The 22,464-nt window shown below is 39.7% G+C and overlaps 1 protein-coding gene across 1 annotated transcript; it reads left to right on the top strand.

The window, feature by feature from the left end:
- Positions 1-644: 644 nt before the first annotated feature.
- NTS (neurotensin) lies at positions 645-17,259 on the top strand. The gene is made up of 4 exons (XM_007065056.4): positions 645-943; positions 5,004-5,065; positions 14,361-14,585; positions 16,898-17,259. The coding sequence occupies exons 1-4, from the start codon at positions 883-885 to the stop codon at positions 17,036-17,038; spliced, it is 489 nt and encodes a 162-aa protein (XP_007065118.2). The 5' UTR covers positions 645-882; the 3' UTR covers positions 17,039-17,259.
- The last annotated feature ends 5,205 nt before the right edge of the window (positions 17,260-22,464 follow it).

Raw genomic sequence — 22,464 nt, 5'->3', positions numbered from 1 at the left:
CTATAGCACACTTAAACTTTCATACATTCTATATGTATATTATATAATTTAGGGCACACGAAATAGCCTGAAGTCGAGCTATTAGTGTATCCTAAATTTTAAAAAAAATCTATGGAAAATATACTTAAAAAAAAAACAACAACCACCACCTTCGATGGCACAAAACATCGGTTCCATATAAATCAATATACATTTTATTCCCTCGCATTGTTTGTCGGGCAGTTAGTAGAATTCGGCAACACATCTACAGAGGGGAAGTATGTACAATGATGATGGGGTGATCTCAATGGGATACTGGGGTAAGATGTTCGCCCTTTTAATATAGCTCCCTTTCCCAGAGCATCTTTCTTGCATCTTGTACAGTGCATCTCATTGCCAGGTGATCACTCCTTTTTAATGCACACACACACACACACACCCCTTATTCCCCATAAAGAACTAAGAACTGCCCTATCTCTCGGGTTACTGTGTGTATGACAGAGAACAGGTGAGCCGAGCACCGGGCTGCTCTGTCTGTAGGAACGTTTCTGGACTGATCTCTGTGTGCGTCAAGGAGTGTGGAGCCGCGCAGCGCAATTAGTGAATCGCGTCAAGTTTCACCCAGAACTGAGTAGCTGGGGGCGGGGGCTGAGGAGGAGGAGGAGAAGGGAGGGTAATTCATTAAGAGACAATCACTCTACTTTTGTGACATCACCCCACTGCTTATATACTTAGGGAATGATCCAGGGCTCCCCTTATGGTTCAGACACTCACAAGTCCGCTCAAGGCAGTGAGGGAAAGAAGCAGCCGTACTTTCTCTTCTTTCTGTCTGTGTCTGTCTCTCTCATCTCTTCTTCTTAGTATTTATGGACTTTACTTTCTAGAGGGCTGAGGATAGCAAGCATGAGAATTCAACTGGTGTGCATGATCCTGCTGGCTTTCACCTCCTGGAGTCTGTGTTCAGGTAAGCTCCGCTTTGCAATTTCTCTGGGATTCCTTCCTAAGATGTGAATTGGTGTGGGGGGGCTCTCTGCTCCTGTCCCCAAACTTGTCTCTGTGGTTAGTTATCAGATTGTTCCTCTTCTGATGGGCATTTAAGCCCAGGAGGAGTGGAAGTTTTTTTTTAAAAAAGGTTTTACATCTGTCTAGTCATTTTCAGATGATGAGAGCTAACATGTATACTAGCCCCTCCATTTAGATCAAAAGAAACAAAGTGAGTTAACTCTAGACTAAGGTTTATATGTGTGTACTCACACACACACACACACACCAGCCATCCCTGATAATAAGTGCTGAGTGACAGTTTTTCTGTCATTCCCATGAGTTCCTCCCTTCACATTCACCTGCTCTTTCAGGCAGCATCAAAATTATATTTTTTAAAAAAACTTATAGACTAGCCCTTGAGAAACATAACGGGATGTGATCATTCACTTTGTAACAAATGTTGGAAGTATTTGTGATGGATGGAATGCTGTGTTATTCTCTCAGATATCCCTAGGCAAGGTCTTTCCTACAGCTCATATGAAGCCTTGACAAATCTTAACCAAAATGGCTCTATGTGTATTTAAAATACATATTTCATATTCATCAATGATGCAGATACAAAAACTGAAGCTGCAGTGTTAAAAGAATAGTTACCAAATTATCTGAAGGGGAAAGAAAACTGCAGATTTACAGCAAAGCAAAACCAAATCACACCACAGGAGGATAAACCCTAGTGACTTTCTACTCCAAGTGTAATTGCTTTAAATAGCCAGAGGATAACATGATCTGTAACACTTGCTTAGTTTATAGTTTCCTTTGGAAAAATGACATAGCTAAGTTTATACCCAAAAATGTAATGGCTTTTATAGCCACACAGTCATGCACACATGCAGATACAGCACAGTAGATTTCAAAATACAGACTTGCTAAATTACAAAATAGCTTAATACTTTATTAACATGATTTATGATACTATATTCACGGTGTCAGGGTGGGTCTAGGTGTACTCACCCGCCTGCTTCAGCATGGAGGGGGGAAATAGATTAGATGACCTTGAGGCCCTACATTCCTATGATTCTATGAAATGCTAGTAAAGTAAAAAAAAAAAAATACTCAGAGAAATTACAACCCTCACATTTCAACTTTCAGAATTCTATTGCACAGTGTATTCAGGAGCACCGGCCTATATCCGTTAGATTATAATTTTTCACCTGTAAACTTTTATATCGGTAGCACATTAGCATTGTTCTAGATGATAAACTGTTATTTCCAAACAAGCTCTGAAAGAATACTAACAAAAATGTTTTGAAGAGAATAACTAGTAAACTAGGTATTAGCATTTGACAGTGTGAGAAGTGTAAGCAAAACCTGACACACAATAGATCTTTGAATCTGATCCTGCTCCTGTTTAAAGAGAAAGGAATTTTGCTGTGAACTTATTTGCAGCAGGATCAGTTCCTCTGTTTCACAGAATAGCAAAGCAGTGAGAATAATGATAATTCTTGGGTTTTATGTAGCACTTTTCAGCCATAGATCTTAAAAAGCATAACCAAAAAAAAAAAAAAAAAAAGGTGACTGTTAGCATCAGTGATGCAGGATGAGATCCTAGAAGCTGCAGCAGCACCTGACCCAATGCCCAGTGAAGTCAATGGAAAGTCTCCCATTTATTTCAGTAGACATTGGATTGGGTCTCTAATGAAGAAAGCAGGACATACCAAAATTCAAATGCTATATTTTGCTTAAAAATATGAAAATGTGGACCTGGGACAGATAGATTAGCTCAATGTGGAAAGCATTGCACTGGTTTCAGCTAAGACACAGAACATATATTTTATTTCTCTTTTGAAAATATGGTTTGTCCTGAGGGGAAAATGTAGCTTGTAAAATTTAAATATACTAACAAAGTGCAGAATTTCAATCCAGTTAAGGTATGAACCAGCCAGAGGAGAATAAGGTGTGTACATTTCCCCCTTAAACAATATTGTGTGATACAAACAAACTTTGTATTCAGAGCTCTCCATAAGTCTGTTCTCATTGCATCCTTGCCCTGAACTCCTCCTGCACCGCTTCCCACTCCCTGTGCTGTCTGCCCATGCCTCTTTTGCCTCCTCCCATTGTCTTTTTTCACTGGCTCTTGAATCCATGCTTCTCTCCTTGCCACCCTTTTCACCTGGAATAGGCTCCCAAATAATGTACACCACGCTCCCTTGATCTCTTCATTCAAAACATTTCTTATCACCTGCGTATTCTGTGCAGCATTCCACCTATCTTGGCCATTCTCTATGCTCTATTTTAAGTCTGTATTTTGTAGAGTAAACTAGGGCAGTGTCCTAGTAACAGGACTTTTGGTAGGTACAAAAATACTGTGGTGATGACTAGTGCAGAAAAGGGCTACTACTGTTATCAGGGAGAATGAAGAACCTATCTTTCAAGAGGAGGCTAAAAAAGTTTATCTTGTTTAGCGTAGCAAAACGAAGGCTGGGATATGATTACTCTCTATAAATACATTGGGGTGAAAACACCAGGAAGAGAGAAGAGCTATTTAAGCTAAAGGACAATGGTGTCACAAGAATAATGGGTAAAAGAAGGTTTCTAACTAGAGGAGTAAGGTTCTGGAACAGTCTCCTAATGAGAGTAGTGTGGATAAACAGCCTAACTAGTTTTAAAATGAAGTTTGATTATTTTAGGTATGGGATTACATCCTGGGGTTGCCTGCGGTAGCCGGGGACAGGATTGGATTGGATTATCCATGAGGCCCCCTCCTAGTCTTATCTCCTATATTCCTGTGACTGCCAAGGTAGCAGTAGCAATAAAATAAATAAATAATTGAATGAAATTTTTTTAAAAAATTCTTCTATATCACTTTTCATCAGTAGATCTCAAACCTGGATGGAAATGGCCAACAGATTCCACTCTATAGAACACACGAATAACAACAAAAACACTGTTCATGTTAATGCAGCTGATATTTACAATATATTGTTATGTTTGTTAGGGCGCCTCGAGCCTCAGATAAGCATCTTCTTAATTTTTTTTTTTATGTCTAAGTAAATAAATTTATGGATTGGCTTTGAATTACTGTTGCTTTTAGGAAGCTACAAAACAATTAAATTAAGATTTTTTTCAACAGAGGTATTTAATGATCTCCAAACATTTACCATAATCTTGGAGTTACAATTGCTATGTTTGCAAAGTAGTAGATCTCTGTCACACAATTCAGTGCACAGCAGAATAGAATTCTTTCTGATAGCGCTTCATCCTTCTAAAATAACGTTTCCCCCTCAGATAAGTCATAAGACTTGCTCATATATTGCCCTATGTAGGGTCAACTAAATTAGTAGAAAGAAATGATTCCACTACACTAAATCTCACAGACAGACAGACAGACACACAGAGAGAGAGAGAGAGAGAGAGTTAAAAGTCGATAGGCTAAATTCTGATCTGTCTGAAATCACTAGTGTCAGCAGAATTTATATTGGTATGACTAAAATGAGAGTCTTGCCTAGTAAATATAACTACTATTAATGCATATTCTTTAAAAACTTTACTTAAAACATTGTCTTTATTGTGAAGAAGTGTCCCTTTTAAGATAAAGACCTACTAAATTAGTGTCTAAAAGTTTGCAAAGGTGACGGACAAGCTTGTTCAGATGATAAAAAACATCATATTGACATTGGATGAGGAGATTGGGCAGCATTTTTGTTGTACTAAAATGGCTATAGATTATGAGCCTGATTCAGAGCCCATTGAAGTTAATGTGCATCTTTCCATTGATTTCAGTGACTTTGGATCAGGCCCTAGAATGATGGTGAGTGACTGTTTATAAGATGCATCATTAACCTAGCTGTACTTATACTAAAAGACCCTTGTAGTCAGTCTTTCTGGATCATATTTTAAGAGATGAAGATTCTCCATTATCCCATTATCCATTATTTAAGTTTAAGAGCTTTTTATGAGATATACCTAAATCCTATATTCTGAAATAAAATGACTCTGATTTGTGATGAAATAGTACACATGTGGTTTTGATTTATTCCCAGATTCAGAAGAGGAAATGAAAGCGTTAGAAGCAGATTTATTGACCAATATGTATACATCAAAGGTAATTCTTTTTTCTTTTTACCCTTTAGCTGACTTGTAGGGAGCACATGAATTCTCATTACAAGCATGGAAGTCTTTGCACAAAGTAATAACCGACAGTCTAGACATAAAAGTTCAGTGCAAGGCATTACTTTGGTGCAAAATTTTCTTCTAGTTCAAAGGAATTTTAAAGGTGTTGATGTGACACAGAAAAATTAAAGTGTCTCTCACGTGTAATGCTGGTACTTTCATTAAATTATTCAGGTTGTGTTTCATGTAAATTTACTAGAGGAAAATGTGTTTCCAATAAGATTCTGTCTAAATTGATCTTGAATTAATGCCTAAATGAGGTGCTATTGTACTTTTTCTACATATGTGTAAAACTGATATTTTCAGAAGACAAAAACTGTAACCCACAGATGTTGATTTTCGTTTAGGAATAATATAGTAATTTTAGTGATTGCACCGGAACATCAGAAAAATAGTCACAAAAATATCCAGTAAATAGTTTCCTTCCTGAGTGGCCAAAGAATCATCTGTAGATTTATTTTCCAAATACGCCGGGTTCAATGATATCAGCTTCACGTAGGTGAAGTATCAAAAACAGAACATACACATTTGACAGGCAGCAGCCAAAAACTTTAATGAAGTGGGAAATATATGCATGTTTCATTCTTCCCTGATAAATGATGTATTTATTTAAAATAGTATGGATTTAAAATGGGATGTTTTAGCCCTTCTCACAAGAGTGGTCAAAACATTTTGCATTTTAATGGAAAATTCCCCTGTGGGCTGGTTATTCCATATTTGCTCACCTCAGGGTTTCTCACCCCCTCCCTTTCTGATACCACCTGACATCAGGTGCCAATGGAAACAGGACACTGACCTAGATGGATATCCAGTTTGATCCAGTATGGTAATTCCTATATTTCTGTATTTCCAATTAGCAAGGTAACAAGGCCCAGATGTCATACAAACTGCTTCTTGATTCCTGCTGGTCAAGTGGGGAAAAATATTAGTGGGGATTCTTTTCGTGGGACCAGTTTGGGAGTGGGATTCTATCAGAAGGATTCTTCCTCTGAATCCCAAAAGACTAATACACCCTTGGTGAAGTCCTAGCTCCAATGAAGTCAGTGGGAGTTTTGGTATTGATGTCAACAGAGCCAAGATTTCACCACTTGTCGCTCTTCCCCAGCTCTGACACACAACAAACACTAAAACAGTTGTGTAGTGGCTGATTAAGAATATGCCAAATTGAATCATATCTGATTTTTGTTATGTGTAGTGTTGGGTGAGGCAACTTGCTGTTTAGGCCTCCCTCTGTCCAGAAGGCTGCATAACCCATAAACACAGTTCAAGTGACCTAATAATAACTATGCCCATCTTAACAAGTGGACTTGTGATAGGAACATCCCTGACTTAACTTGTGGTGGCGTAATTGTGAATCTCAGGCTCCTTGGCATACTGTGCATGTACTCTTGACATCCAAGTACGGTATAGTGAAGCCCCACAAAAGTTACTTGTAGTTTGCATGAGATAACACCACTCCAGCAAGGGAGTCTTCACTACTCCACCAATTAGAGGGATAGTAAATTCCTTTATTATGCACTTTGCGTGAGTTTGCAGCCTTCATCAGATCAAAACCTCATTTCTAGTGACTATTTTAAGTGTGTAAAAGAATGTGAGGCACATTTTGGGATGGAAGATGTAGTAGTTGACCAGACCTTCCTGAACTGAAGCCTGTTGTCTGCCATCTCATATCTAATTTCAACGGAGAATAACTCCTGTTATTTCTCACTAATCATCTGTGATGTGGAGTTGCTAGTCTAACCAAGCAATCTTGAATCATCTTGTTGGCCGTCACATCTAGGAGAAAAAAGCAAACCTGTTTTGGAAAGTCTGGATGTACAAGTGTAGCAAAGTAGTTTATCAACCACATTAACACTGCCTGGCATTCCTGGTACATCCATAATATATTTTCAACAAGGGCATTCTGACGGTGTAGTATGTCCTAGTGCTCAAATTATTTAAACTGATTCACCTCTAAATAAACTGAATATACCTCTAATTATCTGTGATTCTAAGCCCTAGCCTTCCTGGATAGTAAGAGAATAAAGGACTTTTCTTTGATTAGGGGAATCTACAACCCATCATAGAACATGCAATAGTCTGCACTATATACTACTGACTTCACAAACTACTGCGCAGGGTCTATTCATCCCTTTTCTAAGCAAGCAAAAGCCAGTCTTCAATACCATCTGGGGGTTGGATCTCTCTTAGTCAAGCTTCAAGCCAGAGTATGGCAACCTGGTAGATGGCCTCTTCCTGGTCATAAAAAAGGGAACCACATCCATACTCATAACTCCTCCTGCTGGACCTGTCTGCAACATTTGATTCTGTTGATCACCAAATATGTGTGTCACATTCATGAGGGGATACAGAAGTTCCTGGGGCAAATGGAAGTTCCCTGAAATGGTTTAGGTCTTTTATCTACAACAGTTTCTCCATCTCCAGAGTTCTCACCTATGGAATCCCACAAGACCGATGTTTCTCTCCAGTTTTACTCAACATTTACTCAGCCTGCTGGAGATCTAGGAAGACAACACAGCCTGAAGTGTCATCAGTATGCAGATGTAATCTTGGTCTTCATCTGCTTTACATAGAACAAACAGCACTGACTCACAGCTTTCTCAGTGCCTTGCTAAAACTGGCACCTGGATGAAGAATAACCTGGTAAAGTAGAACCCAAACAAGACTGAGGTGAAGTGGAGTCTCTTTGAAGAACATGCCTCCTCTATAATATTCCCCATTATTGAGGCACCTGCTCTCAGACTATTAAACTTGTCAGCAACCTTGGTCCTTTTCAACACCTCATTGCTATAGTATGATACATAAGCAATACCCAGCATTTGTAGTTGTAAAATCTGCTCACTACCATCTATCCCATCTGTGTCTGGCCAGAAGACATAGCTCCCTCCTACCAGACACAGCCCTGGCCACAGTTATCCATGGATTCATGACCTCCAACCCGGGTAACTGCAACTCATATTTGCAAGGACAGCAATGCACCTTGGAAAAGCTCCAGTTGGTACAAAATTCAGCCTGTCTGCTTAGCAAAAGAGAAAGGAAGATTGTTATTTCTATTTTTAAATATCTGGGAGGCACTCAAATACTACACTGAAGCTGGCAAATGAGAACCTGAATTGATAAATATTTCCTACAGACCTGACATGTCTTGCACTGCTGATATAACAGGCATGCCCTGATATTCCATTGAATTCACATGAATATCCATTTGCAGAATATGCTTAACTATTTCATCCTCCACTACGGAAAAAGGAGGAAAATCTAAGTAGTAAAATCATACTACCTGGAGGAAGAAAGTACTCTGTCATGAAACAAAGCTCATTGCTGAGCAGCAATCACCAAATATTAGTTGACTTGCAAGCATTGTAGTATACCTCCAGAATTCTGTAACCAGTTTCCTCACTGTTTTAGCTATCTCTGGCACAAAATCATCTGAACTTAAATTTATTCATTATTTTGATATTCTATTTTTAACAAAATCTGTTTAGCTGTGGATGAGTTCGAGGATATAGGAAGCAAGAGCTGAAATGAATTTTTATAAAATTTGTAACATTCAAGATTTATCCATGTTCCAGCAGCTAATACTATGCACACAGTGCAATATAAGTTATTACTACATCAGTAGGGCCTCCAGAGGTGGTATTTAACCAAAATCAGAGATAAACCAGTTGATGTGTAACAAATCCATTCAGTGGAACTCAGAGTCCTCTTTAGACCTCCACACTCAAAGTGGTTCCAGACACAAGAAAGGCTACCCTAGTTTCCTTTTAGGTAAACAATTCAAACGGGTTGGAAATTTTGTGATGTAACAGAGTTTTGTTGGAAAAATGCTGATTTGTTGAACCTGAAAGGTGCTGCAAAAGAAGTTTGGGTTTGACAAATTTGTAGCATCCCAGGCAGGGTTCCGATGAAACCCTGTCTGTCAGGCAAGTTTCTGTCAAAAGACAGCCACACCATGCCCAGGCTGTCAGGCTCCCTGATGTGGAGCTAGGAGTCTGAATGCCCTGGGAACACTGGTTCTAACCCAGGCTAGGCTCTAACCCAGGCTAGGCTCCTGCTCCACCGCAGGGAACCTGGCAGCCCTAAGATATCCATCTCTAGGCTCCTGGTTCCACTGGAGGGAACCTGGCAGCCCTAGGAGATCCATCTCTAGGCTCCTGGCTCTTCTGGAGGGAACCTGGAAAACCTGGGGGCTCTCAAGACTTTCAGGTTCCCTGCTGCAGTGCCCGGAAGTCCTGGGACAGGCTTCCAGGGTCCACAGAAGCCCTACTATGCAGACTTTCCTGGGTCCAGGACCTCAGGGCTTCCAGACTCCTAAACCAGCGGGATCCCTGTGCTATCCAACTTGTGAGTGGGCAGGCCCAGGAGTTTGGAAGCTCTGAGTTCCCTGTGGTGGGGCAGTCTGTATTGTGGGTCGGCCTCAGAACTGCAGACCCTGGGAGCCCTGGCAGTTGCTAAGTAAAACAGACATTCTTGACAGTTTCATGGCTTCCACCTGAATAGCAGCTGTGAAACTAACAAGAATGTCCATTTCAATTAGCCGCTGCCAAGGCCTGGGGGAGCAAATTTCATCTTGGAAACACCATGCAAATTAAATATTAATATGATTTTTTTAAATTTTCTGGTTTGTGGGAAGTTTCTAAAAATCTGGTTTCATTTTGGATCTGAATTTTTTTTAAAAAATTTATCATGAACCAGAAACTGCCAGTGTTGGCCAGCTCTATTAACAACTGGAACATAAACTTTCAGAAATACATCAAAGAAAAAAGAAAAGGCCAATTATATTTCTGAGCCCAACAACTTTCAATATTCCATTTCATAAGAAGCTTCATCAATGCAAAAACATGTATCAAATTCCCTGCATGAATTCTTCAGCATCAATAAATCTCAAAGTCAGATTCATACTACAAACAACCTCCATTGTTTTATCAAATTACTACCAGACTCTTTTTTGAACTAACCTTCAGTATATTAGCTCTATCCTTTGAGACTTTGATGCTTTGATCTCCTTCATGGCTGGTTTCCAAACCATAGGTTGAGCATTTGTAGTCACCTGTGTGGTGACTAACAGTCTAGAACTGTGTGGAAAATATGCCACTCATTCAGGGCTGTCCCTAGCCATTTGGGTGCCCTACACAATCCCCCCATGGGAGGGCTGGGTGGGGCCTCAGACCTCCCCCTCCCTTTTCTCCTTCCCCCCCACCAGGGGAAGAGATTGACCACAGAGATTGAAGTGTTCTCCGACTGGTTTTTGAACGTTATAATTCTTGACATCTGATTTGTGTCCATTTATTCATTTATTATACTAAACTTGACTCAGTTGGGAGGTGCTATTTGAATATGCCACCCATGTCTTCAAAAAATGTTCTCTAAACTGTCTAAAGCTGGGATAGAGTAACAACTTTAGACCCAAGGGATACTGCAGCTTTACACAGGAAGCCACAGAATTTTCATCCACATACTGAGAACATCATTCTTAGTGCAAAGGCATTGAACATGCGGGAAAGCATACATGGAAAGCTTCATCTTTTGTGTGAAAAACATCAGTACTACTTTTATGCCACAAAAAATTTAAAGTAAACCAAAGAGAGTTTTGAAATTGAAATGGGCACTTTATTTACTTTTTAAATCCACCTCCTGCTAATTAAGTCAGACATTCCATGAAGAGGTTAATTTCGTTATGAACCTGTCGCATCCTTCCAAATAATTCAGAACTCTAATTATATCACCTGGGTGGAAGACCAGATAAGCCCTAAGTAAACAGAATAAAACACAAAATTTCAAGCTGCTGAGCAGGATTTAGGATGTGTTTCCATTTCACCTACAAAACAAAATACACATTTTTGAACAGTGAACCCAACACTGCTGAGAAAGCAAGGCTTGTCTAACAAATGTCTAAATTATGCCCACTTAATAACACACCTGTATCTGAGGGAAGACTATGGTCCAAAGGGAATTTCTTAAAAAAATGCTGATATTGAGTCAAATTTCTATTGCTCCCTTGGCCTGTCTTTGTGCCATTTCTCCCCCTCTCGCCCCATAACAAACACACACAAACAGAAATATGGCTAACAATGAATATCACACAAATTCAACATAGAATAGTCATCTCTGTTAGAAAGATGACTCAAAGAACCACAAGGTTATGGGATTCTCTAGTGGACTGAAAATTACATGGAGTACGTACCCTTCCCCCGCCCCAGCCATGCTATCACTAAATAAAATGAATGTCTGTATTGTTGAAACAGCTATATTATTTTGCTACATTGTATATGTTCCTGGAAACATACATTTTATCAGTGAATTAAAGTGTATTTGTCTGTAAGCCTGACATTAATTTGCAACAAGGAAGATTTAGGTTAGCGATTAGGGAAAAAAAACTAACTAAGGATAGTTAAGTACTGGAATAATTTATCAAGTAAGGTTGTGGAATCCCTGTCAGTGGAGGTTTTAAAGAACAGATTAGGCAGTTATCCATCTAGAATGGTTGAGGTATACTTAATCTTCCTCAGAACAGGAGGGTTGGACTAGATTACCTCCTGAGGTCCCTTCCAGCCCTATTTTTCTATGATTTGATGCACTACATGGATCATTTGGGAACTATGAGCTCAGCGAGCAAGAAGGTACTGCTCAGCCTATGCTTTCCCTGTGCCTGGAATTTTCATGTCCCTAGTTTCTGTTTAAAGGAAACAACTTTCTGTGCTGGAGGAAAATCAAAATTTTAAAGAAGGGGAAAATAGATGGGGAAGGCAAAGAGTGGAAAATATGACGGAGGAGGGACGTAGTGAGTGAAGCCAAGGCAAGGTGGCACCCTCACTTGAGTTTTTCCAAACCAAAATTAAAAGCTGGTAGAAAAATTCCAAAATACACTTTGGTGTTTTGTTGAAATTGAAACATTGCATAGGGACAGACAGCTGTTGGTAAAGTTCCAACAGAAGCCTCAGCTGGCAGGCTTGCAAGGAGCTGAGAGCCTGGAAGCCATGGAAACCCTGGCTCTAGGGCTTGAGGCTCCTCCTCAGACCGGCATTCCAAGCTCATGATCCTTGGCAGCCCACCTGGTAGGCAGATGGAGAGCTGTGAGTCTAGAAACCTCAGAGGTCCTGGCTCCCAAGCTCACCACTCCTCAAAAGCCAAGGGATCTGAGGGCTTCAGGGGCACAGCTCTGCCCCCCAGAAAGACTGCCCCCAAAAGTCAAACCTCCATTCCTTTTCACAGAGAATTTTGAAATTTTGGGGGTTTGTTCTGAATTGGAATTAAATCAAATATCAAAATCCTTCATGAAAACAGACTTACCTTTCTCCACCCAGCTCTAGCTAATAGGAAAATAGAGGGAAGGTGTTGAATGGAAAAAAATAGTTTAAGTGAATGGAGCACCCAGGGCAGTTAAGTGCAACAGATTCTCTACTGACTGGAGATTCAGCTTGACCAGGAGGAAATCTTCCCATATCAGTACATTCTTTTAGGGCCTGATGGCTCTTACATCACTGAACTCTTGTTGCAGTTCACCCAGTCTTACAGCAAAATGCTCCAATATCTATTAGTGACTCTTATTCAACAAATTGCACTGAGAAACTGAAGATAAGCATATAACACCATAGATATCTTCAGATCCACATCTCTCCCTCTCCCATGACAAGCCTCCATTCTTTCCCCCCTAGTGTGGATTCTTCTTTCTACCCACTACAACAGACTCTACTTCCTTCTAAATTTCCTGATCTCCAACACTCTCCATAAATCCAATCATCTTGAACTCTCCTCCTTTCTGCTGGATCCCTCCATTCTGCCCCACATACCTGCCTCCCTACTGCTACCCTCCTTTGTTTGCCTGCCAATACCTTCCCCTACCACCAGCCCCTGCTGGATATCTGCTCCCACATGACTTGTCTCTCTGCTGACTTTGGATATTTATCTCTGAATATATGTACCACAGAATTTAGCATTTTCCCTCTTCATAAGGGGTCTACATGGCCATTGGTATTCATGTCTATCATTTAATAATGGTAATAGGAGGCACGGATATGTATAGATGGCCCAATAGCATTAATCTTTTACGTCTCAGTTTTGTAATGTAATGGAGTTGTATGGGAATATGTTCAGACTGCAGAATAAAGCGGGCAGTCATCTTTTCCAACTTTCCCTACAAATAAATTCCATACACTATAAAAATTTTAAAGTGGCCTCCCGCCTGTAGTTTGTATTTATCAACAAGAAGATATAAAAGTCAGCTCAAATCTCCTCCTTAGGCCTGGCAGGTTTTAGGATTCTGTCTAGGATTGTTCAACCCACACTCTAGTTCCTCGCTCACATGATAGCCACTCTGACCTTCCTGTATATAAAGATCAGTTAAGTCATCTGCCTCAGTGAGTCAGCAGAACTCACTCAAGCCTTTCTGAATAGGATCAACACCTGTTAGCTGCATGAGTGTCAGGTGTTTAGGCAAATAACACGTAACCTATTGCAAGAATACTTTGGATCCTCCATTTCTTCATTATTTCCCTTCATTTTTTTCATAAACTCACCCCACTACCCATAAAGAACCAGATATTGAGTAGCTCATCTTTATTTGCTTAATATTTTTTGTATTTTTACATCAGCTTAATCTGTAATTTCATTTTGGTACTCTGCAATCCACTATGCTCTGCAGATTGCTACTCCATGACAGCTCCCTACACAACATTGTTAAAGGGGCCACAGCAGGCAAGGCCTGAGGGTTCATGAACTGCAGGTGTCCGCTGCATCACACACCTGTGTCTGAGAGAGCACAGTCCCTGCAAGACTAGCCATGGAGCAGAGAGGTACCCCTTACTGGTCTACAGTTTGGGGAGGAGGATCCTCTTGTCGACAAGGATGGATTCTGATTCACATGCTTATTAGTGAGGCTGAGCTCCCTGCACCAGGACTTCAACCAACAAGCCTGATTGTCCACTTCCTGGAACAATGTAAAATCATTTATATCTGTGCAGAGTGGTGTGAAATACTACCATTCTGAGCGGATGGCAGTTTCCTTTCACATTCATAGGGAAGATCAGACCCTGCATGTTTAATAAATGAGTTGTCCTAATTACCACACACTATAATTGTTGCCTTAATTTTGGCTAGACAAAAACAAACAAAACCCCAAAACACACTAACCAAAATATATTATCCCCATTGAAATGCTTTACAGTATCACACAACTCTTGCTAAAGAGAAGACAATATTTCACGTAGCATATGTTTTGTATCTTTCAGCTTAACAGAGAAAAACTTCCATACTGGAAGATGACCCTGCTAAATGTGTGCAGTCTTATAAACAACATAAACAACCAACCAGAGGAAACAGCGGAGTCTGAGGAAGATGATCTCCTTCTGAGAGGACAGTTTCCTGCTGCTCTAGATGGCTCCAGCTTGGAAGCGATGCTGACAATATACCAGCTCCAAAAAGTCTGCCACAGCAGAGCCTTTCAGCACTGGGAGGTAAGCAACACATCACTAATGCATGTCACTGGAAAGACTCTGATGCTGTATTTATATTTCAAGAGGGACTTAAAAACCTAGGTCTTGCCTGCTCTGTATGGACTCTTCAGAGCTTCAGTATATTTGGCCAAAATATCCCCTTCCTGCATTGTTGGGCACTGGTTATCCATCTCTCTGGTGCTCTCCATCTCCAAGTGGTTTCCTTTAAACAGTCTTGTACATATATCATTTCTGAAGACCTGCAGGGTGCTTTGGGTTATAACAATGTAAAACATTAACTATATCATTTCTCCACACTTTGTAGCCATTCCCCAAAAAGCTAAGTAGAGATATGAAGATGAGCTTCTTGGCAGAACAGAAAATTAAGCTCTGTTCAACAGCAGTAGAGTTAGTTTGGATTTACACTGGTGCGACAAAGCAGGAGATGGCCTTATGTATGTGCGTAGGATCATTGGGCCCACTTTGTAGTTGCCCATTTGCACTACTTATGTCAGTACAGAGTGCATACAAAGCCACCATGGTTGCCCTGGGGAATATCATGAAGCAGGGTGTTTCCCCCAAGCATTGCTCTATGCTACTTTAGGGGATCTTTTGGTGCTTAGGGGCAGCGTGCAGAAAAGGTGGTTTCGAGCCATTTTGCTCTCTTGCTCTCTCTCCAGTATGCACACTCTCCTCAGCTGCACCAAGTTCATGCTCAGCACAGCTAAGAATTCAGCCCATTGGAACTGGTGGACCACAGCAGTGTGTTTTCAAGCCTGTGCACCAGAATCCTCTGCATGAGCTGCAGTGGCACTTACACAACTGTAACAGCAAGCATCTTTGGGGCTAAGAATTACCTCAGAGTCCTTTTCGTCAGTACGTTTAGCACTGCAGAGTACATGCGGTAGAACTGGCACGCTTCACCATGATACTGAGGTGTCTCTTACCCTGGAGATGCAGGCACATGTAGCAGAAATTGAGGCTCACCAGCCTCATAGAAGCCATAGATAGAGAAATTATGGTCCTATGCAGCTTAGATGTGAGGTAAAGGAGTTCTAAGATATATCAGACTAGTTTAAGAGAGAAGGGGAGGAAAATGAGGGAAGAAGGGATTGAGGAAACTTGAGAAAGGGCTCCACTGCTGACCATGGGTAATACAGTACACACCTTCTGGTGATCCTATTCATCCAAGCTCTGTTCCAAAGCCCATTGAAATCACTTGGAGTCTTTCCATTGATTCCAATGGATTTTAGATCAGGACCCATTTACTAAGTGATCAATAGATTTTAGTGCCCCAAACCAGGGCTTAAATTCAGCCGTAGCCATCCAGAGTGGAGCTCCAGTAGATATTTTCAATCCCAAGAGAGCCGCAGCATGTGAAGTCCCAACACCGACGCCTCCCACAGTAATGAAGTCCCAAGCCCCAGGGCTCTGGGAAATACTCTGTGAGAATTTAAGCCATGCCCCAAACAATTAAGTTTGGAGTGCTACAAAGGTTTTAATTTATTAACCGTCTGTCAGCCAGTTGGATTGTGTTTGATCATTCAAAGGTGCAGTAATAAGAATGGATTAAATCATTTCAGATAACTAAGAAATGACCTGACCCTTCATGAAAAACTCAAAGCACAATTGTTTTTGAACATTCTAACATTTACAACGTCCATTTTGTTGATATTTGTACATTTCTGGTTTTTAAAAATTTCTCATTTTGCCTACTAATAGAATGAAGATACTGTAATATTGCTAGGAAGGCTAAAACTAGCAAGTAGTGGTAATCTCATGAGATTTCCAGCCTAAATTTTAGACCAAAGAAGTTAATATAAGAAACTTAACTTCCGAAAGCTTCATCGACATTAAATGAAAGCTCCCCGGGTGAAATCTTAGCCCTACTCAACTCAATGTCAACAGTCCCATTTACTTCAACGAACCAGGATTTCACCCCCAAAATTTTGAAATTTACTCATTTTCTCTGATTAGAGCTTAGATAGGTATTGCTTGTAGCTCAGTGGTTTGAGCATTGGCGTGCTAAACCCAGGGTTGTAAATTCAATCCTTGAGGGGGCCACTTAGGGATCTAGGGCAAAAATTGGGGATTAGTCCTGCTTTGAGCAGGGGGTTGGACTAGATGACCTCCTGAGGTCCCTTCCAACCTTGATATTCTATGATTCTATGATAATTCCTTGAAATGACTAAAGTCTAGTATCTTTTTTTCTCTTTTTCTATTGGGTACATTAAGAGAATATAGAGTTACAAAAATAAGAGATTAATATTTTTCTTTATCTTTAAACCAAAGAAATACAGAGATTCCACAGTGTCTCTTCTCATGTCTTACAGATACTTCAGCAGGATGTTTTCAATCAAGAGGATTCAAAGCAAGATATAATGAAGAGAAAAACTCCTTATATCCTGAAACGGCAACTACATGTTAACAAAGCTAGAAGACCATACATACTCAAGAGAAGTTCATATTACTGATGCAGCAAAGACAGCAGTGTATATTTAGTTTGAGTAACTGTGCTTTATGGTTCTTATTTAAATCTAAAATCTTATTTGTGTGAAAAATATACTATGAAAAATCATCAAGATTATAACATAACTGTGTCTTTTTTGCAATTGTTGTTTCTTGAATGTGATTTTTCCTACTTGATATTAATTGGACCAATATATTTACAAATAAATCTAGTTTCTAAGCATGATGTATTGTACACAACTGAGATTTCAACATATTTGCTACAATAAGTTTTTTTTTCTGTGTTATAAAACACACCTTCCTACACCAAAAAGTAAATCAATAGTCTGTAAACACCAGTAGGGATCATAAAATGTCTCAAACACCTCAAAACCAATCTATGCTGGCAAACTGTTGTGTAATATGGTGATCAGAATTGCCAGAATGTTTTCTAAATTGACCAGTGGCAATTATCAGGGTTTAAGTCTAAATAAGCAAGGAAACATTGTGCATTAGCTATTAAGTTGCAAATTCAAATATCTTTTAAGTGACATTCCTTATTTTGAGGACTTTAACTTGTTGATTCTTCATGAACCAGTGAAGGACCATGATTTAATAAATTTATTATTATTATTATTAGAGAAAAATATTTTCATCTATGTCTGCTAGCTGAATAAAGCCAGAAGGTAGTATCTACTTCAGAGAAATTCATATTATGACTGAGGCAAGAAAGCAACGTATATTTAGTTTATCCAATCAATTAAACAATTTATGTTGTCTCCATACTTTATGCACGCTCAACTAAGAGCTGATCTAAAGTCCAGTGAAGTCAATGAAAATGTCCTCAACCATGGTCATGATTCCGATTGTAGGTGAACCATGACGCAACATATCCATCAGAGCTGTGGATTATGCAGGATTAGCTTCGGTATTAAAAAATTCCAGCGTAGTGAATCAGGACTAAGATTAAGATTTTGTCACAGGTATTTTTAATAAAAGTCACGGACAGGTTGCGGGCAACAAACAAAATTCACAGAAGCCCATAACCTGTGAGTTTTACTAAAATGTACATGGGGGTGAGCCTAACAGTGGGAGCCCCACTGGGGGATGCCTGCCAGCCGCTGCTCCAGCCCCGCCGCTGCTCTGGCCCCGCAGCCTGCTCTTACAGTGGAGACTGACCCAGCTCCAGGCACTGCTGTGGCCCCGGCTACTGCTCCAGCCCCAGGGCTGACTGCTGGCCACTGCTCCAGTCCTGCTACTGCTCCTGGACAGGGGCTGATAACTGCTCCAGCCCTGCCACCGCAGTGGGCTGAAGCCAAAAAGTCACAGAAGTCTGTTAAAGTCATGGAATCCGTGACATCCACAACAGAATCAATCATACCCTTAATCATGACCAGAATAACATTTTTTACAGTGAGGTCATCATACTGTACATTTTACTTTGATTACATTGAGGATAATCACACTTCCCATTGTCACCCACAGACTGTATTTATCTTTGTTTTTAAATAGTTGTATAAACTTTGTAGCATGGCATGCCATTTGTGAACTCACAAAGATATACGCACTAACTTCAAAAACAATCATAATTCCAATACAGCAAAGCAATAAAGCACACGCTTAATATTAAGTCCCAGTGACTTAAAGTTAAGCATGTGCTTTGCTGAGCTAAGGCCTGATACTGAGTCACATCCATGAGAGGGCACTGGGGAGGCTAGGTGACTGCAGCAGTCCTGCCTCAATTTCCCTCTCTGAAGGACACCTTGAATACTCCACACCACAGTCCAACAGTATTTAAAACAAGGATTCTCTTCAAGAGTCCGATTTATTTAGTCTTGCCAACAAGATGGCATAAATCAAACAGAACTCAAAACAAAGAAAAGAAAAAAAACAAGTCTTCACCTCAGTCTCAGGCTGGGGCACCCGACTCTTCTCTGTGGGTCTGTCTTTCACAATGTGACATTACCCAAGGTACAGTCTGGACTGTTGAACAGCTGTGTGTCCCTCCCATTCCCCTCCCAGTTCTCCAACCTAGGGTGCCTCTTACACTGATTTGCTGTGAGAACACCCAATCCTAGCCAGTTAGCACACAGTTTCCAGCAATGTAACTTGGTCCCAGTCACATGGTATTAAGAGCTAGACACTCAGGAATTAAACTGCAGAGCAGTATCAGCAATCTCTCCAGTCCCAGACTTTCCCCCAGAAATGTGTGTCTTGTACGGCCCAACATACAGCTGAACAATGCAAGCTCACATAAATTACCTCATTTAATCATTGGTAAATGACATGCACCAGCCTTGTTATCCAAATGGAGTTTCCCCACCCACTTTAATAATAAACTTTGTTTTACTGTTTTATATTAACCACTGTTTAATCCTAACTAGGATTAATTACAGAAAGAAAAGAAAGATTTTAAGTGATTACAAGTAATGAAGCATAAAAGAGAATTCAAATCAAAGGCATTTCTCTGCACCCCACCGTACATTTCACGGGCTGGGTCTCTTTCCAGCTTGGGTCCCCTCCACCGGAGTTCAGTGTCCTTCAGGTATTCATTGATATCATGAGCTGAGAGATGGGAGGAAGAGGAGTAAAGTCAAGTGTTTTCCTCTCCTCGTTACAATTCTATTTCTTCTACTAGAAACATCCTTCCTGAGTCATGGTGACAAAAACAGTCTCTTGTGGACATGAGGTTTGAACTGTCCCTGGGATGGAATGCAAATTTCTTGTTTACCCCTTCCCACCTGTTGGAGAACGGTTGCTTTAACTGGTGATAGCCCTTTAGCACCTGGCTGGAGTTCCAGTGTGTCTTTGTCTCTGAAAAACTGGTTTGGGCCTGCTTTTCTTAACCTTGGAGCATGGTTCTTAACCTTGGAGCAACAGTAGAGTCTTGCAACTATAAATACAATGTTGCCATACATTTTACCAGGACAATAACGTTGAACAGATGATGACTTCAAATGATTCCTCGCAAGGTACATTTTGTACAAAATATATTACAACCTTATAAAAGGGTGAACATGGGGTACAGGTTGTCATACACAGTTCATGCACTTTTCTGCACAACTCCCAAGGTGATCTGTCTGTCTGCTCTCCCAGCAGTAACACCTAGGACTTCTTGCCTGGAGTCTTCCACAGGCTCAGTGTCCAAGTGGTTCTCCATGCACAAACCTTTCCCCTGGTTAATGGCCTCCTGCTCGTTGCAGCCTCTGCCACAGCTTTCTTTCCCTTCATTTATCCCCAGGCCTCTTCCTTATTTCTCAAGGTTTGGCCTGAGTTAGTCAAATGACCCAATGATTTTCCTATCTGGGGAGATGAGCTGATCCTATCACCAGTGAAATTGAGCCCAAATCCCCTTAAGAAGCCAGCCTCTTTGTGAAAGGTCCTGATAATAAACTACAGAATATCCATATAGAATTTGAAACAGTTTTAGTATCTGTTTTTTTTTTTCAGGCCAGTGCTGATAAGTACTTGGGACAAAATCTATATAATTTTTAAAAAAATGTACATATTATTGTAAGTTTGTGAGTATATATGAAAGGAAAGTCAGGATGCTCTTTTTTATTAAGATGTGGAAACAGGTGGGAGGGAAACAGACTTTCATCCAAATGTGCAAGTTCTGTAGATCTAAAATATAGCATTAGTAATTCCAAATGGTTTCCCCATTGACCTGAAATAAAACAGAATAGATTCTCTTGAAAGTTCATGACCGGAGAATTCAACTCTCTATCACTAGAGAACAAGGAGAAAAACATCTGAGACCTAGACAGTCATTTTCCTCACGTACCTTCAACTGAAGAGAAGAAAACATGACAATTCTTACAGATCTGGCAGGGATTTGAAAAATCCTGTCCTAGCCACAGAAACAATATGCATAATTTTGGAAAATTAGACTTATTTTCTTGCTCTCAGTAAAGACATGGAGGCAAATGTTGTTGGCATTTTAAAACTCAGTGCCAAACATGAATGGAAAGGAAACTAAATTCAGGAAATATATTACAATCATGTTATTCACCCATATGAAAGTTCAATTGATATTATATGCCAAGCTTTCTAGAATTCAGAATTTCACTATGAAAATTCAGCCTGAAATGAAAATTGGTTTGTAAAACCAACAACATATTTTCAGGCAACATGATTTAAATCAATGGATATATTTGTAAGTTGTAAGAATAATAATCAAGGCATTTTAAAGTTTTGTTAATTGAGAAGATTTTTCTCTTTCATAATCATAAAATAGGCTGAACTCTTAAGTATTATTTTGAAGGCCATTAGTATAGATTGTTGACTTGGCCCTTTAGAAATGTTTCTTGATAGTTGACAAGCTATTTGTGTTTAATAAAGCAATTACTGAGAGATTTGGCTGTCTAACACTGTAGACTTAGAGCTGTGTAAATAACACATTTTTCAGTTTGACGGTTATTCCAAAAATTAAAAAATAAAAAGACAACCACGATGTTTCAGGTTGAGCTGAAAATGAAATTCTTTAAATTGTTTTGCCACTCAAATTTTTTTTAAAAAAAAGTTGTTTCAGGTTGTATGCTCATTGTGATTTTGAGCACTATTTATCTTGTAAAAAGTTGTAAAAATAAAATTGAAGGAATTTTCAAAACAAAAGTAGTTTTGAAGTGAAAAATCAAAATGTTTAATTTCAGAATGTCAAAATAAAAGGTTTGCAATGATGTGGTAGCCAGGGTGGAGAAGAGAAAGACAAGGTGGGTGAGGTAATATTTTTAAGTGGACCAATTTATATAAGTGAAAGAGACAAGATTCCAAGATGCACCAAGCTTTCCTTTTTCAGGTCCTGAAGAACAGCTCCATGGAGCTTTAAATCATGTCTGTTTCATGAACAGAAGTTGGCCCACTAAAAGATTATCTCACCCACCTTGTCTCTCTCAAAAAGAAACATTTTTTGAATGTTTTTAGGTTTATCAGGTGATGTTTTAGTCATCATATACTCCTCAAACTTTTGAGGTGGCCCTTTGGGCAGATGTCTGTGCTTCTCAGATCCTTTTGGTACAGAATTCAGTTAAACAGAATATTAGCTATTTTGCACAAGTTACACTCCAGGGCCTCCCAAACCTCCTGGCTTCTATATATGAAAAGTGCTATATGCAAACCATGGTGAAATTAGCAATTTCCCCATCATTGACACAAAATATCAGCTATTATTTTTAAAAAATGTACAAAAGAAATATTTTTATATTGCGGGTTAACACATGGGAATGGAACAAGAGGCTGTCTTGCCACTGGGTAATCAATGGTACAGCAAGAATAAGGACAATGAAAGATGAAATTTTTGGCAGGATGACACAGGTTCATGAAACATCATAAGCATTTTGATAAAGGACTTTTGATGAAGGTGGTTAAGAGAAGGATTTCTGGATAAATCTGATGTATCTGAATAGTTTGCCTATGGGGTGGAGGAACTTTGGTGGATATCACTTTTTGTGTT

Source organism: Chelonia mydas, chromosome 1 (genome assembly GCF_015237465.2).
Source record: "Chelonia mydas isolate rCheMyd1 chromosome 1, rCheMyd1.pri.v2, whole genome shotgun sequence".
Taxonomy (NCBI): Eukaryota; Metazoa; Chordata; order Testudines; family Cheloniidae; genus Chelonia; species Chelonia mydas.
Note: the sequence above shows the minus strand (reverse complement) of the source record. Positions and strands in the feature narration are given on the sequence as shown.

Excerpts from the sequence above, each read along its gene's own strand:
- NTS (XM_007065056.4), top strand. The coding sequence starts at position 883 with ATGAGAATTCAACTGGTGTGCATGATCCTGCTGGCTTTCACCTCCTGG. Across the intron at positions 5,066-14,360 it reads CCAATATGTATACATCAAAG|CTTAACAGAGAAAAACTTCC; the intron begins GTAATTCTTTTT and ends TGTATCTTTCAG. Across the intron at positions 14,586-16,897 it reads GAGCCTTTCAGCACTGGGAG|ATACTTCAGCAGGATGTTTT; the intron begins GTAAGCAACACA and ends CATGTCTTACAG.